The 20,530-nt window shown below is 37.6% G+C and overlaps 2 protein-coding genes and 1 pseudogene across 3 annotated transcripts; 1 reads left to right on the plus strand and 2 right to left on the minus strand.

Moving 5' to 3' along the window:
- The first annotated feature begins 2,939 nt into the window (after positions 1-2,939).
- LOC125195733 (phosphatidylinositol/phosphatidylcholine transfer protein SFH13-like) lies at positions 2,940-9,523 on the plus strand. The gene is made up of 15 exons (XM_048093923.2): positions 2,940-3,280; positions 4,093-4,180; positions 4,291-4,588; positions 5,222-5,321; positions 5,526-5,792; positions 6,019-6,096; positions 6,202-6,306; positions 6,424-6,473; positions 6,546-6,645; positions 6,722-6,820; positions 6,897-7,007; positions 7,730-7,880; positions 8,226-8,623; positions 8,703-8,777; positions 8,906-9,523. Exons 2-15 carry the CDS (start codon positions 4,174-4,176, stop codon positions 8,930-8,932), a joined length of 1,866 nt encoding a protein of 621 aa, XP_047949880.1. The 5' UTR covers positions 2,940-3,280; positions 4,093-4,173; the 3' UTR covers positions 8,933-9,523.
- Positions 9,524-9,937: 414 nt separating this feature from the next.
- On the minus strand, positions 9,938-11,014 carry LOC125195734 (chlorophyll a-b binding protein 40, chloroplastic-like). Its single transcript, XM_048093924.2, has 2 exons — positions 10,517-11,014; positions 9,938-10,427 (listed from the first exon to the last, which is right to left on the minus strand). Exons 1-2 carry the CDS (start codon positions 10,941-10,943, stop codon positions 10,051-10,053), a joined length of 804 nt encoding a protein of 267 aa, XP_047949881.1. The 5' UTR covers positions 10,944-11,014; the 3' UTR covers positions 9,938-10,050.
- A 902-nt stretch (positions 11,015-11,916) lies between these two features.
- On the minus strand, positions 11,917-14,042 carry LOC125195735 (ubiquitin-conjugating enzyme E2 11-like; annotated as a pseudogene). Its single transcript, XR_016128835.1, has 4 exons — positions 13,855-14,042; positions 13,180-13,307; positions 12,612-12,716; positions 11,917-12,207 (listed from the first exon to the last, which is right to left on the minus strand). The product of XR_016128835.1 is annotated as a ubiquitin-conjugating enzyme E2 11-like (transcript).
- Positions 14,043-20,530: the final 6,488 nt, after the last annotated feature.

Below are 20,530 nucleotides of genomic sequence, written 5' to 3' on the forward strand. Positions count from 1 at the left end.
ATGTTATCGATTCTCTGATTGCTCGAGCGAATGGGATCATCGCAAACGTTGATCCAAGCCTTCGACAAGGCCACACACTCCTCCTCACTCCAGACGGTCCGTCGTACCTCATCCTCCTCATCGCCCCCTGCCACCGTAGTCATCGCCGCCGCCCGCGAAGTTTCGATATATCGTAATTTTCGATACGATACGATATCGTATCGTAAGTTTTCGATACGATAACGATATGAATTTCCTTATATCGCGATATATCGTTTTATATCGAAAATACGATATATATCGAAAATTTTCGATATATCGATATTTTCGATATATGTCGATATTTTATTTTCGATATATATCGATATATATCGAAATTTTCGATATATATCGATATTTAACGATATATCAAATTTCGATATGATATATCGAAATATCGATACGATAACGATATGAAATTTTTTTATATCGAAAGTTCGATATATCGAAACTTTCGATACAATAACGATATGAAATTCTTTCATATCGATATTTTCGATAGATACACGATACGATATATCGTATCGACCCACCCCTAAACTCACCTGCCACCCCCTTGCCCTTGCCGCGGCCCCTACCCCTGCCCTTCTTCTTCGCACCACCCCCCGTCCTACTGTCGGTGGACTAAGTCTCCGGCACCCTCGCCGGAGATAGACCCTACTCCTCCAGCAAGAAATTCTCAGTAGGAGTGAACTGAGACTCCAGTGGAGTACAGGTCTGCGAACTCCTTGTAAAAAATCAATAATGGGTGCGATAGACATTGTCCCCGGGCTGCCCTGCATAATCCCGCTCATCTGGGACATCATCCCGGGCATCATCTGGGGCATCTGGAGCAAGGTCCTCGTTGTGCCGGAACTCATACCCGTCATTTGGGGCATAATATGGGGCATTATCCCACTCATCTGGGACAGACCGGCACTCATACCCGCCATCTGCGGCATCATCCCTGCCATTTGGGGCCAGGAGTACATGTTGTAGTACTGGGAGGAGGAGTACATGTTGTAGTACTGGGGCACCATCCCCGGCATTTGGGGCATCATCCCGCCCATTCCACTCCCAACCGGGATCGTGGGAGCCTGCGAATGGGGAACTAGTGGAGAGTCGATGTCATGGTGCAAATGACAGTAGAAAGAGAGAAACTCGTTAATATAAGTGGTGCAAATGAAAATGAACCGAAACGAGCCGTATATGTAGATTTTTTTTAAAAAAAATTAAAAAATTCGGACGTCTGTTCGCTTGACTGTCGGGCCCCACAATAGCGGATGACCCGACGGACGAGCGCATTATCTGACGAACGAGGGGTCGTCCGTCTGGGACGTCCGTCGGGCGCTCGCCGCTCGCAATAGTGTTTGAGTGCGACGGACGAGCGCCTCGCCGTCCGCTCGTCCGCCGGCTCGTCCACTATTGTGGATGCTCTAATATATAAATATATAAATAGTAATGAATACAAAATTATTACTCCATATTCCATAATTCATGTTTTATTCAAGTTCAACTATATCTTTGTGTTCTTACTACTAGATAGCAATATATATATATACTACACTTCAGTCACTACTTATACGGGATGTATTTAAATGTCAATTCATACTTAAATGCTACTATAACCATATATAGACTACAAGATTTTAAAGATTTAAATCTATAATAACTTAAAATAATGTCATGTATTAACTCAAAAATAATTTTAATATATAAGGTTATAAATGTCATTCCTTATACAGTAATTTTCGTAATTCTCGTGATGTCAATACAATGTATTAAAAATGTCGACATAATATTAACATGAATTGTATTGACATTTCATATGTAATTATTTGATTGACATTTTATAATAGAAGGTTAACATTCACTTGATTATTAAAAATATTGAACATTCAGATGAATTTTTTTAAATTTATAATCCAAATATGAATCTGACATGCTATATTCAACCCTGATCACGATCTGTACACGACACAAATCCTTAAGCAACGCATTTCTATTCATGTTGTCGCGACATGATAACAACACGATTATAACACATGACAAATGTGCTACGGATGAGATAAGACTCGACAGTTTAATTGTCGTGATTGTGAAGGCTAGGAATAGAGGACCATATAAAATGAGAAACTCAAAATATAATTATAAGAATAATATACCATACTAATTAATGATAGGTTATCCGAAACAAACCTAGACCCAGTCTAAAATCACCATATTATAATTAGGAGCATGATCAGACCACAAACACGATATGATTTGATACTAACCCATTAATATCGTGTATATTTATCTCATTTTTAGGTATGTGTTAAAAATAGAAAATTACAATTTAAGTAAAGTATATAAAAATACTTTTTATAGTCCTTTAGAATATATTTTCATAAATATTACCATGCCATAACAATGTGTGAAATTCTTCTTTGAATCCATTTATAAGTCTTATACCGTTATACTGAAATTTGAGAGACCTATAGCATAAGATAATTTTTTTTATTAGATTTATGAAATTTGAAAGTAAAATATTTCTTAAAAAAAAAGTAAAATATTAATTACTATAATGTTTTAATACCAAATGACATTTTTATTGATAATACAAACAATATTGTTTATTAAAAAGATAAAAGACGAATAAAAATATATTTAATTAATTCGATCAATGAATATTAGTAAAAGATAATAATAGTTTATTCATTGTAAGTAAAATGTTAATACTACAAAGTTTTGATACCAAGGGACATTTTTATTGATATTACAAACAATATTGTTTAATAAGAATGAAAAGATAAAAGACGAATAAAAAAATATTAATTCGATCAATAAATTTCAGTAAAAGATAATAGTAGTAGTAGTACTCCTATTATTTATAGATTTAGCATTAATATTTACGACATGATATGTCAAAATTCGAAATCATAATTTTGAAAAATATCAGGAATGGGTGCCACGTAAGAGAATAAATCGCTGCCGGTGGCAAAATTGCTGGAAGCTTCAGAATTTTGGTTTCGTGAAGAGAGAGGGAGAGATTTCAATAGCATAATACAACTCGCTTTTCTAGACTACACAATAATAATCCCTTCCTTTTCTTATCAGATCTTTCGTTTTCATTCAGTCTCAATTTGCAAGAATTCTCTGCATAATATCTCGCGGCTTTTCGAATTTGTGAGGATTTTCTATTGTACAGAGACATCCTCTGAGATTGAGGATGGACAATTAGAAAATTCAATGCAATAGGTTCACGCGATTCGGATCCAGCTGATTTTGGTTAGGGTTTTGTGTAAGCATCTCTCCACTTCCCCCTTACTGTCCTTGTCCTCATATATGGATGCATGTGTTTCTGTTTCTATACATGTGTGTGGATTGCTTTTTTCTTGGCGTTTGGAGATATTTATCTATTCTTTTTTGTTGCTCCTAAATTGAGTATAGGGCGAGATCTGAGAGGAAACGTAATTGCATTGTTCATTTTTCAGTTTAGAGATGGTTGTAACAGATTGAATGGACCCCGTATCATTCGATTTTCCATTTAAATATGCTTCTTGTCTATTTTGATTATTTCTGTCTACTTTCCCCGATATGACTGCTGATTAGCTGGGAGGATGCTTATAGTTATTCTCAAACAAAGTGTAGCTAACTTTGTATTTTCTCATTGAACTGTTTCACTTTAACGAGAGAAAGCAACTAGTTACAGTTAGTAATGCTCATTTGGAGCAGAACAATTATTTTCATTGCAAAGCTGTTGTGTCGGTTGTACATTTTCCAGATCTGTTCTTTGAGGCCACTCGCTACTATTTAATTTAATTGTTTTGGGAAGATTTTAAGGGAATAACATCCCATCCCGTGAGGAAGATTTGATGTTACCGATGCGGTTGGCATCCCTTGGATTGGAACTGCTGGTGTGATTGTATTTTGCATTTGCTTGGAGAATATTGCACACATTTACTTTGTTAATTTTCAACTATGGCAATATTGTTCAAATCAGTTTAAGACAACATAAAAATAACAGATAATATTCATTAATCTTTGAGGTGTGATCATATTTTTCCAGCCCATAATGTGATTCTAATCTGTTTGGTTTCATTGCTGATGTAGTCCAGCTTCAGCTGGTTCTTTAGGAAACTGCATGCCTGAGGTTTGAAGATCAAGTATTTTGTCCTTCTGGACTTGGCCAAAATGGCAGGTGTATAACTTATCCTATTATCTGGATGCTCCAGACATAAAGAAGAATCTATTAGAAGATACTTCATTCTTAGAGTAGAGTATCATGCTGTTTTTATGTTTCCCTTGTAGAAAGACAAGATGTGTATGATGAAACAAGGGAGAGAAGATCATATTATGAGAACTCTGAAGATGAGAGAAGGAGATCAAAGATGGGATCTTTGAAGAAGAAGGCCCTATATGCTTCAAACAAGCTCACTCATTCACTAAAGAAAAGAGGGAAAAGGAAAGTTGATTTTAGAGTGCCTTCTGTTTCTATTGAGGACGTGCGTGACCCAAAAGAGGAGAGTGTTGTCGCAGAACTGCGTCAAAAACTCCTCGACATGGATTTGCTGCCTGTTAAACATGATGACTACCATACTTTGCTGAGGTGAATTTTCTTGCAACTCTTTGGAAGACCTTCTTTCCTTGTGATCCTAGTTCATTCAGTTTGATCACTTGATGTTAAAAGGATGCTATAGAATTCTATTGAAATATGTTTAATTTTAAGTAAAATCTGAAACTGTTATGTTTAATTTTAAGTAAAATCTGAACCCAGAATTTCAGCATCTATTTCTTTTCGGATATGTGGAGTACTTTTACTGGTTGCTCTTCCTCTCGGCAAAACAAAAAAGTGGACCTGTAAAATAAACAGTATTTTCATTCATTTGGATGTGCTTAATGCAGTAGCACTCATGTCATATGCATGTTTTTTCTAAAGGCAGAGAATAATCGACAATTAATTTTATTTCTACAGAAGCTTCCAAGGAAGTTTCCGGTCTCTTTTACCATAGCTCTTAGAATTTTGAAATCTCTCTGGAGATAACCTTTGTTGTATACTTGTATTCCTGTAATAGTAACACCTGGGGGCAGCATGTATGTAAAAAAATCAGGAGCCGGACGGGGCAGTGGTATAGTGCATACTACCAGTTAATATATTAGCTTTACTGCACCCTTAACCCCGCCCAACCTCTGCTACGCAACCTTATCATTTGGTCTTCTTCTATTATTTTGCAACTGCCAGATTTCTGAAATCAAGAGATTTCGACATTAACAAGACTATCCAAATGTGGGAGGAAATGCTTAATTGGAGGAGGGAGTTTGGAGCGGACACCATTTTGGAGGTAATGATACACTGCATGTCGAACTAGGAGAATAGCTTTGTAGTTTTTGTATCACACAATGCACTGTACATTTGATCTTGGATAGGTCCATACTTATAAGTCTGCCATCTTTATCTTTCTTTCTCCCTGCATAGGAGAGGGAAATGGCTTAAGCATATCATCTTTCAGATAGTATTTGCTGATAAGTAACTTTCACTCTTCCAGGACTTCGAATTCAAGGAGCAGGAACAAGTGTTGAATTATTATCCACAGGGATATCATGGTGTTGATAGAGAAGGCAGGCCTGTTTACATTGAAAGGCTGGGAAAAGCTCAACCCAGTAAACTAATTCGCATTACTTCAGTGGAAAGATACTTGAAATATCATGTTCAGGAATTTGAGAGGGCTATACATGAGAAGTTCCCAGCCTGCTCTATTGCCGCTAAACGGCGGATCTACTCAACAACCACAATTTTGGATGTACAGGGCTTGGTGAGTGGATTAAATTTGAAAACAAATTATCCTGAAGCTAATGCTCTTTTTTTTTTTTTTCATTTTATGAATCATTCGTTGTTCCTATTAGCGTAATTAGGAAACAGGATAGTTCACCAAAAAAAAAAAAATTGTTAGACCTTAGTTCCATTGTTTTGGTTTAAGCGTTCTTTTTTGTTTCTCTTTACAAACATATTGATAAAATTATCATAATTTCTGTCTGCAGGGGATTAAAAATTTCACCTCCACAGCCACTAGTCTGTTAGCAGCCATGGCAAAGATTGATAACAGTTACTATCCAGAGGTATTTAGTAGTGAGCATCTTTTCTCCTTTGCCTGTCGACTATATTTCATATGCCACTAAACATGAATGATCTATTGTTTCCTAACGTTTCTTTTTGTTTTACAGACACTACATCAAATGTACATTGTCAATGCTGGACCTGGATTCAAGAAGGTTCTTTGGCCTGCTGCACAGAAGTTTCTGGATCCCAAAACTGTAGCAAAAATCCATGTATAGATATCTACATTTTACCACTTGACACACGTTCCTGTCTCTTTTCTCACCCTCCCTTTCTCTTCTATTTGCCACAAATTATTTGATTACACTTGTCTTCTCTATGTTGTACAGGTTTTGGACCCTAAATCCTTGTCGAAACTGCTGGAAGTCATAGACCCAAGGTTTGATTTAAATGATCAATCTTCAAAAGTTAGTGAAAATGTTGACCTAACTGTTTCTTGTATTGTTCCCAGTCAATTGCCTGATTTTTTGGGTGGATCATGCTCTTGTGATGTTGAGGGAGGTTGTCTAAGATCGAACAAAGGCCCTTGGAATGATCCTGAAATAATGAAGGTACTAAATGAGGCAGTTCATTTCTTCTCAAGACTGATACCAGTGTGCTGGATTATTCTAAAGTACCTTGTTTTAGATTGTGTATAATGCAGAAGCAACTTTGGTAAGGAAGACAAGTAAAACAAGCAGTGATTGGCAGGGAAAGGACTCGAATATTCAATTACTGCCAATGAAGGTACTTAATCGCATAAAATAGGATATTAGTTTTGTTAGCATGTTTGTTTGATCTCTTTGGTCCATCAAATGGCCAGGGAAGATGCAGTGACACATCTGCGTTCGAATCAGGATATGATTTTGATGATCATTCCTCTCCAACAAGACAAAATTGCGAAACGAGTTCAAGACATACTCCGCTTAATGAAGTAAGTGTACTTATGTGCTTAGTAGGTTATGAGTTCTCTATAGCAAATGTAAGATCTTATTAAGTCTAATAATTGGAACCCTATATATTTTATGCATGTATGTTTCCAAACAACAGCCACCTATGTAATAAACATTTTTGTGAGTGGACACTTATGGAGGTTCCAATCTAGAAGCATGCATGCATGTATACCAATATTTTATATTCCCTACGTCCCTGAAAAGTATGAATTATTTCCTTATTAGTCCGTCCCTGAAAAGTATGAACTATTTCCTTATTAGTCCGTCCCTGAAAAGTATGAACTATTTCCTTATTAGTTTGGCCCTTAAAAGTATGAACTATTTCCTTATTAGTCCATCCATGAAAAGTATGAACTTTCTAATTTTGGAATAGGTAAACAACACATTATCCCTACACATCATTTTATTTACAACTTGTACCATTACACTACATTACTAATAATAATGTGGATCACACTCTCCACTAACACTACTTACACTACCCTTTATCTCTCTCTCTTACTTTACCAATTATACATTAAAACCCGTGCCAACCAAATGTTCATGCTTTTTAGGGACGGAGGGAGTAATATATAGTAGTATATTTTTCAGGGTTCAAATGTAGAAGCATGCATGCTTGTATTTCAATATTTTTATATATTTCTCAGGGTTCAAATCTAGAAGCACACATGCTTGTATCTCAATATTTTTATATAAATTTTAGGTCAGAACATCAGATACGAGTGTGTATTATAGTTGTGATGATCAATTTCGACAAGATAAAGACAGCGACAATGAGCAAGGTGTGGAAGAGGAGTCCTCTAATATCAATGTTGTTGGAAATACAAATTTCAACGCAAGACAATGTTTCGAAGGTTTGTTTTTGCATCAATTCCTGCATGTTGATGTTGCTATTGTTTCTTTTTTCTTTTTTTTAAAATGAAGATAAATTCTTAATCAGGTCATTTAAATGTGTTCTCTTCCTTTATGAAGCTCATCAATGCTTTCTATTTACATTCCTTTCTTTGAAGTTGTTTTATGCTGAAAATCTCTCAGAAATTTGTTATTAGGCATACTTAATAATAAAATGTCGTATCTGACACTGTTCATGTAAATGTGAACTGCCTTTGAATGGTAATGTGACTATTTACAACAACTTCCTCTATTTCTTATATTATTCACTAGTTATTGTTAAAAAGTTCAATTGCACGTTTTATTAGGTACCTTGGTTATGTATTGGTTGGAATCCATCCAGGAAAGGGTCGTAAAGAGAGGTTTCCGGTGCATGACGAGAACAGTGATGTCTATGATCACCAAGCTTTTTGATCTTATTCAGAATGCACATGCTGAATGTTTGAGGAGGCAGACCGCCGGTGTTTATCCATCTAATACATTGGAAAGTGAGCAAGAATCAAACAACCAATTATCTGTTGGTGCAGAAGCTGTTAGAGAAGAGAGTATGGTCCTTCCATGTGTACAGCGCCTCCAGAGACTGGAAAGTTTATTGGAAGAAATTAAGAAGAAGCCTGCTGAGATTCCTATGGAGAAAGACCAATTGCTTCAGCTATCTCTGGAAAGGATCAAGTCTGTTGAGTTTGATCTTGAGAAAACAAAACGGGTAATTAGTCATTTTATTTGCTTCTTTTACTTTGCACTTATAAGCCTAGTGAATGTATTAAATCTTTTGTGTGCTTTAGGCATTGAATTCTACAGTGGCGAAGCAGCTGGAGATTTCCCAGTTACTAGAGAATATGAGGGAATCCAAATTCCATGTAAGTTATTTAACCAGTTGAGGTTGTTACTTTCGAGCCATATTTGTATTTTGAAGTGATAGAATACACGATATTTTATGTTTGCCTTGCAAATCAGTATTGATGTGCTTTAATTTACTCCCTTGCAGCGACGGAGGTTTCTATGTAATATCTGATGGTTTGGATCGGTGCAGAGACTATGAAACAGGGCAATGATTATGGTTTAAAATGATTGGACGTGAATAAATAAGTATGGGTGGATTTTGAATGATCGCTTATCTGATGGCAAGCCCCCATATCCCCCTCCACGAAGTCAATGGTGGTGGTAACCACAGTTAAGGTACAGCTTTGAGACTCTGCATTGTAGGAATGCCTTGCATTCATATCTGAAGTCTTTGTTTCTCCTCTTGGAACTGATTTTACAGATCTACTTAGCATACAACCGACTGGCCTTAGGCCCAAAGTAATGAGTTGTAAATGATGAGCCTAATCATTAGTAAATGAACTGCTCGATAAGCATAGAAATGCTTCTGAATATACACAGGGATGGAAGAATAAAGGCCAGAAGAAATTGCCAGATATTGGTGATTTCTTTTGAGTAGCTAAGGTTGTGATCTTGTTTATTGATGAAACTACGGAGCACCGTGAGATCACAACATGAAACAGTCTAAGATTCCTACATGTACATATCCATAGTAGGATGACATATATAGGGTAAGACTAAAGCAGTACAAGTTATTTATATAATAATGATATGATTTTATGAACTGCACAAGCAGGTTTTAAAAGATGTTTATGATGGTATATAACTTTGAGCAGGGAAGGGAAAAGTGAGGTGGTAGTTGTGTTATTTATGGTGAAGGATGGTGTTGCTAATTTTTGTTGATCATTATTTCAACTTGATTATCAATCATTTATTACTTGGCACTAATTTTTAATTTGTAGCAGTATTCTATATATATTGTGTATAGTAGTATGGTACTATAGTATAGTCAATGTGCATTGCACAAGTGGCTAGTTTATAAAAGTGGATATATGTTGTGGTATATGTTTTGATTTAGGTAGGTATCACTTATAATTAGATTTTTAAATGTCTAACTAAAAAATACTACAATTAATCCTTGTAAATAAATCCTAAATGGCTAAAAAACAACAACAAACTGTAAAAATGAATCCACGTCTTTGAGAGCAAGAGAATTTGTCATTTCAATTTCTTAAAAATCGTAACCATGGATCAGCATCAAATCATATTTACATAAATAAAAACTTGGCGCTGGAATATTTCTTCTTAACTTTACTTTCCAGGAGTAAAGTTGGTGGCGTAAGCCCAAGCGTTGTTATTAACGGGATCGGCCAAGTGGTCGGCAAGGTTCTCCAACGGGCCTTTTCCAGTGACGATAGCTTGAACAAAGAAACCGAACATTGAAAACATGGCGAGTCTGCCGTTCTTGAGCTCCTTCACCTTTAGCTCAGCAAATGCTTCCGGGTCGTCTGCTAGTCCCAACGGGTCAAAGCTACCGCCAGGATACAATGGGTCGACCACTTCTCCGAGGGGCCCACCAGCAATTCTGTAACCCTCAACGGCTCCCATGAGCAAAACTTGGGTAGCCCAAATGGCCAATATGCTTTGGGCATGGACCAAATTTGGGTTGCCCAAGTAGTCAAGTCCACCTGTCAAAAATATTATAATATTAAATTATCGAACAAATATTAGTATAAGATTTCAAATCATTAATAGCAATTAAACATCCAAATCTTACCTTCACTGAAGATTTGAGCACCAGCCTTGAACCAGACGGCCTCTCCAAACTTGACACCGTTGCGAGCCAAAAGCTCGGGGAAGACACAGCCGAGTGCACCGAGCATGGCCCACCGAGAGTGGATGACCTCGAGCTCACGGTTCTTAGCAAAGGTCTCGGGGTCAGCAGAAAGGCCGGCGGTGTCCCATCCGTAGTCTCCGGGGAACTCTCCGGTGAGGTAGCTTGGGGCCTCGCCGGAGAATGGGCCGAGGTACTTTACACGGTCGGGGCCGTACCAGGGGCTGCCGGAGGAGACGGCAGGCTTCTTGCCTGCAGTCTTCCTCATTGAGACTCTGCCGTTTCCGGCTGACTTGGAGGCGGCGGGGGAGAGATTCACTGCCTGTCCGGCGAAAGAGTGGGAAGAAAGAGCTGTTGAAGAGGCAGCCATTGTATTAGTGAGAAGAATAAGCTTAGAATGTAGTATTGGTTTTGCAAAGAATGTTGGGATTGATAGGAATGTTGTCTTGTAGAGATTATATATAGAGAGGTCAGTATACCTCAGTACATAACTACATATTGTTGTTGATGATATAGATAGATATCTGAATATTCTTCTCTATCTTTTTATTGGGTTTCAAGATTTTATGTTTGAGTTGGCAAGCTCTTAGCCATCTATTTTAAAATTTTACTAAGATGGTCCTAGATTTCCACTCTGGCCTTCATTTGATTCACTTGTTTTGGGTCGAGAAATCCAACGTAGGATAAGTTGTCATAACAACTGCCAAATCAGCATGCCACGTCATCCACACCATCAAAATATCATCAACCACTCAAAACACATATTAGTATCTGCTACTGCTATCTTCTAAGATATGGTAGAAGGCATGGGCCCAGTTTGTTGTTTTGCAATTCATGGTGTAGACTTGTTTCAATTGAATGATAACATGTGGCTTTCCTAGCTCTGTTATTCAGTCCAGCAAATTTTCTATTTCCAAATATTTTGCATTAGTTGCGCTATGATAACTACTAACTAGATTGTTACACTTCCATTATTCCACATTGATGACTTGTTATCTAAAAAATTTATTTACATAATCATGAATTCATGAGCATCAACAAAAGATGGAAAATACACGACAACCTTCATGTTGTGATTCATAACACGACAATAATATTTAAATATTTTAGTATAATATTCATGCAATTTATATGATTTCAGTATTGTATATTGTGATAAATGAATATAATTACAATATTATTAGTATGTAATATCAATATGATGTACTGTATGAAATTCGATCAATTAAGTTGGGTCTGCCCAGCTTGGCGTAGGCCTACCGCAGGTCGAACAACTTGAGGCCCGGCTCAACCTAGGCAGGTCGAACATTTTGCGATCTTTAAATGGATAGGTAAGCTAACAATTTACAGAAATGTCTTGATTTATCACGCACAAAAGTCAAAACATTAACCCAATGGAGCAAAACCAATTCAGACCTTCCAAAGTAGGATATTTAGTAAAGTGATTAGAATTTTAAGAAGTTACTACTACTGCAATTGGAAAACAATGCTGCTCAGCCCAACTGCAATCAAGATACTTCAGCCCATTGCATACTTACGAGTCCAGGATTGCGCAGTGTTCTCGTACTTGGATCAGGCACGAGAGGATCATTCGGGTTTGGATCAGTCAACAAGGAACAGATAGAAAGCAGTACCTGCCCAACAAAAATGTGTAAGAGTTACAACACCACTAAACTAGGGGTTGGCACCCATGTTGAATATCATATCCCATCTATTTTCTCATTTGACCCACAATAATTTGAATAGAATTATAGAAGTACTTATAACTCTTGTGTAGGTCTTGCAGTATAAAAATCATCCATTGAACCCAATTCAGATTTCAGAATACTATCACCATAATCATCAGAGTATATGTAATCCAAGAATATAAAATAGTAAAATATTTCTTGCACCATAAACATTTTTTTCTGAGGGGAACCATAATGCAGTACTCTCATTAGTATCTAAATTCACTGACACTTAATTGACTTGATGTAGAATAAAATATATGGCTATTGGTAATCCCAACAAGCCAATGACAGGTCAAACCAAACAATACCTTTGATATTGTGAGGGCAGGGCTCCACTGCTCCTTGAGAATATCCAGACAAATACTACCATTGCTGTTGATATTTGGATGGTAAACCTTAGTTTTGAACGAGATCTGCTCATAGAACATGAGAAAAACTTAGATTTATATAGCATTGTTTTCTGAAAATGATACTACTAGTATGTGCAGCCTGTCCCCATTCATAAAATAACAGAACAGTTTCTACAATGCATAAAAGCTTTGCACTAAAGGCTGTGAAGATATATGATCGTCGTAGAGTCCATATCTGAACTCCACTGTTTTCCATTTCAGTTTTATCATGCATAATAAACACAACAAATCGACATGCTCATACTCCTATGGCCACTAGTTGAAGACACTCCCACGATATACTTCTAAAAATGTCATCAACAATGAGAAACCAGATAGTCAATAATTCTTGTGTAGGCATACTCTTGGACTGTGCTATATATTTTAAAGGCATTGCTATGACAAGGATCATGGAAAACAACAGCATTCCACGATTAAATGGTGCCAAAAGGTGAAAAGACCCAAATAAAAGTCAAGGACGGGATACCTTTGGTGGTTTGAATGGATAATCTGGTGGAAAATGAATATTCACAAGAAAAACTCCTCCAGAATAAGGACTGTCAGGAGGGCCCATAATAGTGGCTTGCCAATGGAACATATCTTCACCAACAGGTCCTGCATAAAAAGTTATGGCAACATGTTGAGCTGAAAATAAAGCAAACCCACAAATGCTCGACTTCGTACATAAGTCACGTGGTAGATCAAAGTTAGACATCTGGCATGTAACTAAGGCAAAAGATAGCAGCATGCCGAATGGAAATGTGCATGTGCATTACATGATTGATAGTAGCATTTGGAAGGAACTAAACAGATTACACATCTATTTATTGCAAGGCATGAGATGGTCACTTGGTCAGCCTATCTAAACACTCAACAGTAACGTTTGCAAGTCATCTCTATTTAGTAACATATCTACCCCCTCGCATGCAATATTTGCAAGTAGTTTTAATTTAATAACCTTCCTAAACCCGCATGTGAAAGAAATGTCCATTCTGTTTTAGGAGATCTTGCTTCTGTTCTTTATAACATTTTAGCACAAATGCCAATTATTCACATCAAAGCCACTAACAGAAACAGTAAAACAATAACTACTACATAAAGCATACAAATAACTTTATAAAAATACATGAACTAAGAAATTAGTAAAAAGATGAATCCAAACCAGCACTGCAGGCAGAAGGAGGGTCCTTTTGCAAATCCTTCAGTTCCTTCTGGATCCTCTTGGAAGCCATAACTTCTTCTTCTTCGAATCAAGATTGCCTTTACAGTGAAAATGTTCCAAGAGACAAAATTAGTCATGAATGACAAGCACAAAGAATGACAAAATTAACAGACAGAGAACCAAGCCCTGAGCCTCACCTTTTATGACAATAAATGTAGTTAAAATAAAAAATCAGCAAAACAAGAACAAATTAATTTTACTCGTAAAAATAAGTAATCAGTATTGGCAGCAGAACTAGGCAGCTATAGACATTCTCTGGCGCATCAAAATACATTTTCGCACAAAGTGAAGGTGTATTTCCCAACCGCAGGATCGAATTATCCTAAATGGATCATCTCTTCTTCTTGCGCTTCAAGACTACTATAGTAGTATAGAAAGCAGCATCAAATTCAAGTCTCACTATATTCGAGAAGCAGGATCGTGAGTCATTATACGATATTAAACCACCACAATCAAATTCATGAAGAGAAAAAAACAATTCTCATCAGTGCACAGAAAAATGACTTAAAACAAAAAGAGTATCCGACAAAATATAATTTAATAGCGCTTCAACGAAAAAAGGAAAAGAAACGAATACGAAGAAGCAAATCTCGGTGGAACCCTTTCTTCCCCAAACCAACGTATAATAAAATAAAATCGAAAACGATGTGAGCTTCGACATCACAAAATCCAAACCAACACAAATAACCAGCCAATTCCGGAATCAAATCGCCATGCATAAATTATTATAACTGAATTCAACAACGAAGAATTTACATATGATGATATAAATTTTGAATAAACTCAATAAACAACACATAACATTGTCATTGAGCTTGTGAAAGAGAGAGAGAGAGTCTAACGTCTACATACCTTGTGGATGGAGAGTAAGGGTTTAGCAAGCCAACTATGGGAAGCAGCTGCTTTTTTTAATTTGATTCTGAAAAATGATCGATTCGCCACATGCGTAGCGCGTGTTTTCTTCCCCACTATCTTCACGCACTTTGTGATCGGATTATGAGAAGAAAAAAGTACTCTAAGAGCATCCACAGTGCGGCTAGTTTCGCGTCGCTAGCCGATCGGCTAGCCGAACCATTGCAGCCGGCCAGCGGCGAATCGGCCAGAGAATCGGCGTGTGCTAGCCGATTCAGAGGCGCTGGCTGCCATTGTGGCAGCCAGCGATCGGCCAACGCCAATTTTCGTTTTTTTTTTAAATTTTTTTTTGAAAACCTATATATACGCGATTTTAGTTTCATTTTCATTTGCACCACTTGTTTTAACGAGTTTTCTTTCTCTCTAAATTTCTGTACAAGAGCAACATCGAGGGATGAGTAACGCGGGTGGTAGTCGTGGTAGTGGTTGGGATGCTGAGGAGTACGAACGGCAGATGAACGAGGCTATGGAGGCCTACATGAACCGCGAGATGGAGCGGTACATGCGAAGGGTGGAACAGCAGGCGGACCTCGCCCTCCACCGGTTGTCCATCGCCGAGCAGTGATTGATCGGGATCACGTAGCTGCACATCAGCGGCTATATGACGACTACTTCTCTCCGGACCCGCGGTTTCCAGCAACCATGTTCAGGCGGCGTTTTAGAATGCGCAGGGAGTTGTTTATGCGTATCGTAAACGACTTCTCTGCAATGTCTGAAGTTTTTCTGCCAGGGCGTGATTCAAATTTTCGGTGAGGAGTACCTTCGAAGCCCTACCCCCAAGATTGTCAGAATCTGATGCAGATGCACGGGGAGCAGCATGGGTTCCCCGGGATGTTAGGCAGCATAGATTGTATGCATTGGGAGTGGAAGAACTGTCCGACTGCCTGGAAGGGGGCCTACACGACCTGCTACAAGGGAAAGAATCCCACGATGATCCTCGAGGCCGTAGCTGATTACTGGCTGTGGATCTGGCATGCGTATTTTGGGGTAGCCGGGTCGAACAACGACCTCAACGTCCTCAACTCATCGCCCTTCTTCAACGAGAAGTGTCAGGGCATCGGTCCAGCCGTCTCATTTGTGGCCAACGACAACCAGCATGATATAGGCTACTACTTGGCGGATGGGATATACCCTAGGTGGCCCGTCTTTGTGAAGACGATCAGGCACGCGGCGGATGACAAGAAGGCCTACTTTGCGGAACGACAGGAGTCGGCGCGCAAGGATGTGGAACACGCATTTGGTGTGCTCCAGTCTCGATGGGCGGCAATTAAGGGTCCAACGCGTTTATGGGATGTCAAATGCGTATCCCAAATAATGTACGCCTGCATTATCATGCACAACATGATCGTCGAAGACGAAGGCGTACAACTGACTAGTTGAGCCAATGACGATGAAGCCGGTCCAAGCCACAGAACGACCACCCCTAGCGTACGACATGGGGTACCTCTCGATGAAGTCGGCCGCCTCCAGGAATATGCCGACATGCGCCAAGTGGATGCTCATATTCAACTCCAAAAGGATATAATTGAAGAGTTGTGGGCACGGAAGACTGCACGGCGATTAATGAATTTTCTCGTATATGTCTCGTAAATTTAATTTCGCAATTTAATCGTAAATTTAATTCCGTAAATGTAGTTGTTTTTGAATTATTTTTATTGCGGCTGGCCTATGGCTGGCCTAAATCTGATGTGGCAGGTGGATTTGTAGTGCTGCTGACGTGGCAGGGAGAGAGAATGGCTTACCTATGGCTGGCCTATTTCTATTGTGGATGCTCTAAAGGAGCGAAAATAAATACTCCCTATGTCCGTCATTAGAAGTCTCATTTCATAGCGACATGAATTTTATGAAATGTTAAGAAAAGTGGGTGGACAAAAGTTAATGGAATGGGGATCTCACTTGTATATATTACTTTTAAATTAAATGTGAGTGGAATGAGTTAGTGGGAGGTGAGATCTTAATTCTATCTATACATATATAAAAGACGAGCTTTGGGCATAATTTTAAATATTTATTTGTTTTGGTTCTCATTGCAATTAATCTAAATTTAATGCATTTAGAAATTTAAAATCACATACGGCAGTTTAATATGCACTACTATAAATGTAATCCACAGTGTGAAAAAATTAATCTCAATCATGCGTTTAGGAATTTGTATTTATATTATGTAGTAGTAATGCCCTATTCAATCAGATATAAATTGCATATTAATTATTATTTATTAATTATTAAATCAATGTGACTGCCGTTGCGCAATTGAAATTAATATTAGTAAATGCTAATAATTCTCAATTATTGCAACGCTTTGCTTCATAAGTATATTTAAATATCGAGTCTATCATTTTCAACCTCCATTTTTATGGTCATTTTCTTCCAAGTTTTCTATTTTGTTCTTTTCTTATTTGTTTATGCTTTCTAATTATGTTTATTCGTGTTTAGGTCTACTTTTTGAGCTTGTGGATTCTGCTTCGAATACAATTAATATGACACTGGAACAAAAAAGAGAGTAACAAAAGGAGGAAGTTTTGCTTGACAACCGTCTTTATATTCTTTGAAGGTGTTATTTTTTCTATTATCTAAACTAAATTTTGTTCAGTTGTCATTTGAATGTGCAAGGCTTAATGCAAATAAGAATGCACTCCATGTAGACGATAATGAAAAATGAGCATTCAACGGCAAGGTCTTGCATGGTCAGTAGTTGGGATAACAACACGAACATGATTTGTGCAATGTATTCATGGATCCATGATGTCGATATGGTGCTCATATTTTATTGTGTTTCCGTTTGTTATCAACCCTTTATATGTTTGAAAATCTTATATAGCTATCTATTATTTGTGAATTCTATCATAATCTTATTTAGGCTATTTCATGTTTCGTTTGAAAATTGCAGAAAATTCAACATGAAGCAGAAGGTGGAGGCGCTACAAGCGTGAAGAATGGAAGCTATCATTTTTTAAAAACCTGATTGACTCTATTAAATAGAAATAGGTCAATTTGATGGCTATCGTAATTCAATTAGTGGGTTTCAATATAAATTGGCTCAATTTATTCAATTCAATTTATATTTGTATAACTGTATTCAGCTGAATTATTTAATGCTAAGAAATTATTGTAGAAGGATTTAATTAGGTCTTACAGTTTGAGGGTTTTCATAATTTTCTGTATAGATTTAGGTTTTGAGTTTTAGCATATGGAACCCAATTATAATATTTTGGAAAAAATAGGACTCTAGGTGTAATAAAAGGTAATATTACTTTTAAATATTACTATATATTAAAATACATAAATATATAGAATTAAATCATTTACTGAATATCTTATTCAGTGTATTTTTATGTGACGTATACTAAAAACAAAGTACATATTGTATGGATATTTTATTCACGCATACGAAATATATCAAAATAATGTTGGAGCAATAATATAGAAAAATCAAAAAAATAAGTTAATGCAAAATAAATATAGAATGACCTATTTATATAGGTGACTAATGAGAAATCAATTAAAAAAAAATTATATAATAAAAAATAGAATTATAAATATATAACATAAGAAAGAGAATAAAATCTCAAATTTTTATTATACAAATGGATTATGACATTGCCTAACCTGTGATTAGAATTATCAATCTGATAAACTTTGTGCACTGACAAATATGTGTACATTATTAATTATAGTGATAAATGGATTAAAGTTAAACTATAATTTATATTTCAATTCTACTGATAAATTGAATATGACTTTATGAAATTTAAATTCTTAATTTTCTGTAATTAATATAAAATATTTAGTTTAATTTAATTTTAGGTTTAATACTCATACACAATATTTGTGTCTTATATTACTGATGAATTTCTTGAATTTATTACTATTTTTTTTTAGTATAAGATTAAATTATTATTACACACATTTATTTGTTTTAATTTCTTATAGCATGTAGGTATTACTTAATTTTTTAAACTTTAGACAAATATATAAATTAATGGTTCGTGCATAGCACGGGTATTACACTAGTTTATGGTAAAAGTGAACTAGGTCTCTTATTTGCGGACGGGCTAAAATGAAAAAAATGGAACTCTTATTCACGGACGGAAAGAGTAGCTAATTGGATACTCAAATAAGTCAAAATGATAAAAAGTCCAAAAATTGGTCATACTCCATATTTTAATTTATATCATAAAGAATGATGCTGCGTAGCCACATTAAATTAGATTGGGTTGAAAGGTAAAAAATTTGCAACCTTTAATTTTAATTTTAGGTTAGATTGGGTTGAAAGGTGAAAAGAAAATTTGCAACCTTTAATTTTAATTTTAGGAAAGGTTAGATTGGGTTGAAAGGTGAAAAGAAAATTTGCAACCTTTAATTTTAATTTTAGGTAGGAGTGAAATATTCAAATAATGCTCTTACTGTACAGAAGAAAAAAATGATAATAAATAGTTAAAGTGGAGAAATTGTTTTAGGGTATCTCCAGCGGCGCTCCTCCCACTCGCCCTTCCCATGCACGTCAGTACTAGCCCCTCCCATTCCACTGCCACATCACTAGCCCTTCCCACTGCACAAGCCCTTCCCACTCGCCCCTCCCACTAGCCCTTCCCACAATTAAATTAATTCACAATTAAAATTTAAATTCACGGAAATAAAATTTGACACGAATACGAACGGGAAATACGAAAATTACATTAAAAACAGAATTACATAATTAAAAAAAATTACATAATTTTAAAAAAAACCATAGTTTAAAAATAAAATTACATAATCCCCTCGGCTTTCACTCCTCGTCCTCGTCCTCGTCCCCGTCGCCCGTGCCCCTGCCACCTCCGACGTCCCCGCCCCCGATCTCGACGCCATCATCATCAATGGGTGGCATCCCTAAATCGCGCCGACATCGGTCGACCATCTCCTTGCACAGCCTTCTCAAGACTGGATCGTGCGTGTTATACAACTTCAAAGTGATCTGCATCATGGTCTTCGTTTGCTGCGCGCGGGCTAGGCTGTCGTCCTCTTCTCCTCCTGGGACCTCCGATTCGACCTCGTAGGACCCGCTGCCGCTGCCGTTGCCGCTTCCCCTCGCCATCCGCTGCGCAGCCTGTTGCCCCATCGGGCGACGACGACGACGAGTGTCTGTTCGTGGTAGCGGGGCCACTTCCTCGGCTTCGGGGAGCTCGTGCGAACCAGCACTGCTGCTGTACTCACCGGAAGAGTTGATCTTCGTCCGCTTCCAGCCTGATTCGACACCAATCGCAAACTTTTGCGAATCCTTGACCACGAGAAAGGCCTCCCACTGGTCAAACTCTTTGATCCCCAAGTCTTTGTTGGGGTACTGGGCTAAGGATTGTCTCTGCACATCATCCTCAGACATACCGCTGCTTACCATGCGCATGTTGTTTTGGTAGATTGCGGCAAAACGACTGAGCTTAGGCCTCAACCGGAGACACTGTTTCCAGCATTGCTCGGGGATGCGAGGCTTCGCCCCAGGCGGTTTGTTGGCGCAGTAGGCGGCACTGATGCGATGCCACATTCGGTCAACATACTGGTTCGCTCCGGTGTAGGGATCCTCTACAACACCGATCCATGCCTTCGCAAGCGCGGCATTTTCCCACACGGTCCAGATCGTCATCCGCTCAGTCTCATCCACACCCTCCTCCCCTCCCATCCCCTGTGTGAGGAAGAGCTCGGGACTTTGCCCTTGCCCCTACCCCCGCTC

Source organism: Salvia hispanica, chromosome 4 (genome assembly GCF_029641045.1).
Source record: "Salvia hispanica isolate PSC_SH4W2 chromosome 4, Shi_PSC_v1, whole genome shotgun sequence".
NCBI classification, from domain to species: domain Eukaryota; kingdom Viridiplantae; phylum Streptophyta; class Magnoliopsida; order Lamiales; family Lamiaceae; genus Salvia; species Salvia hispanica.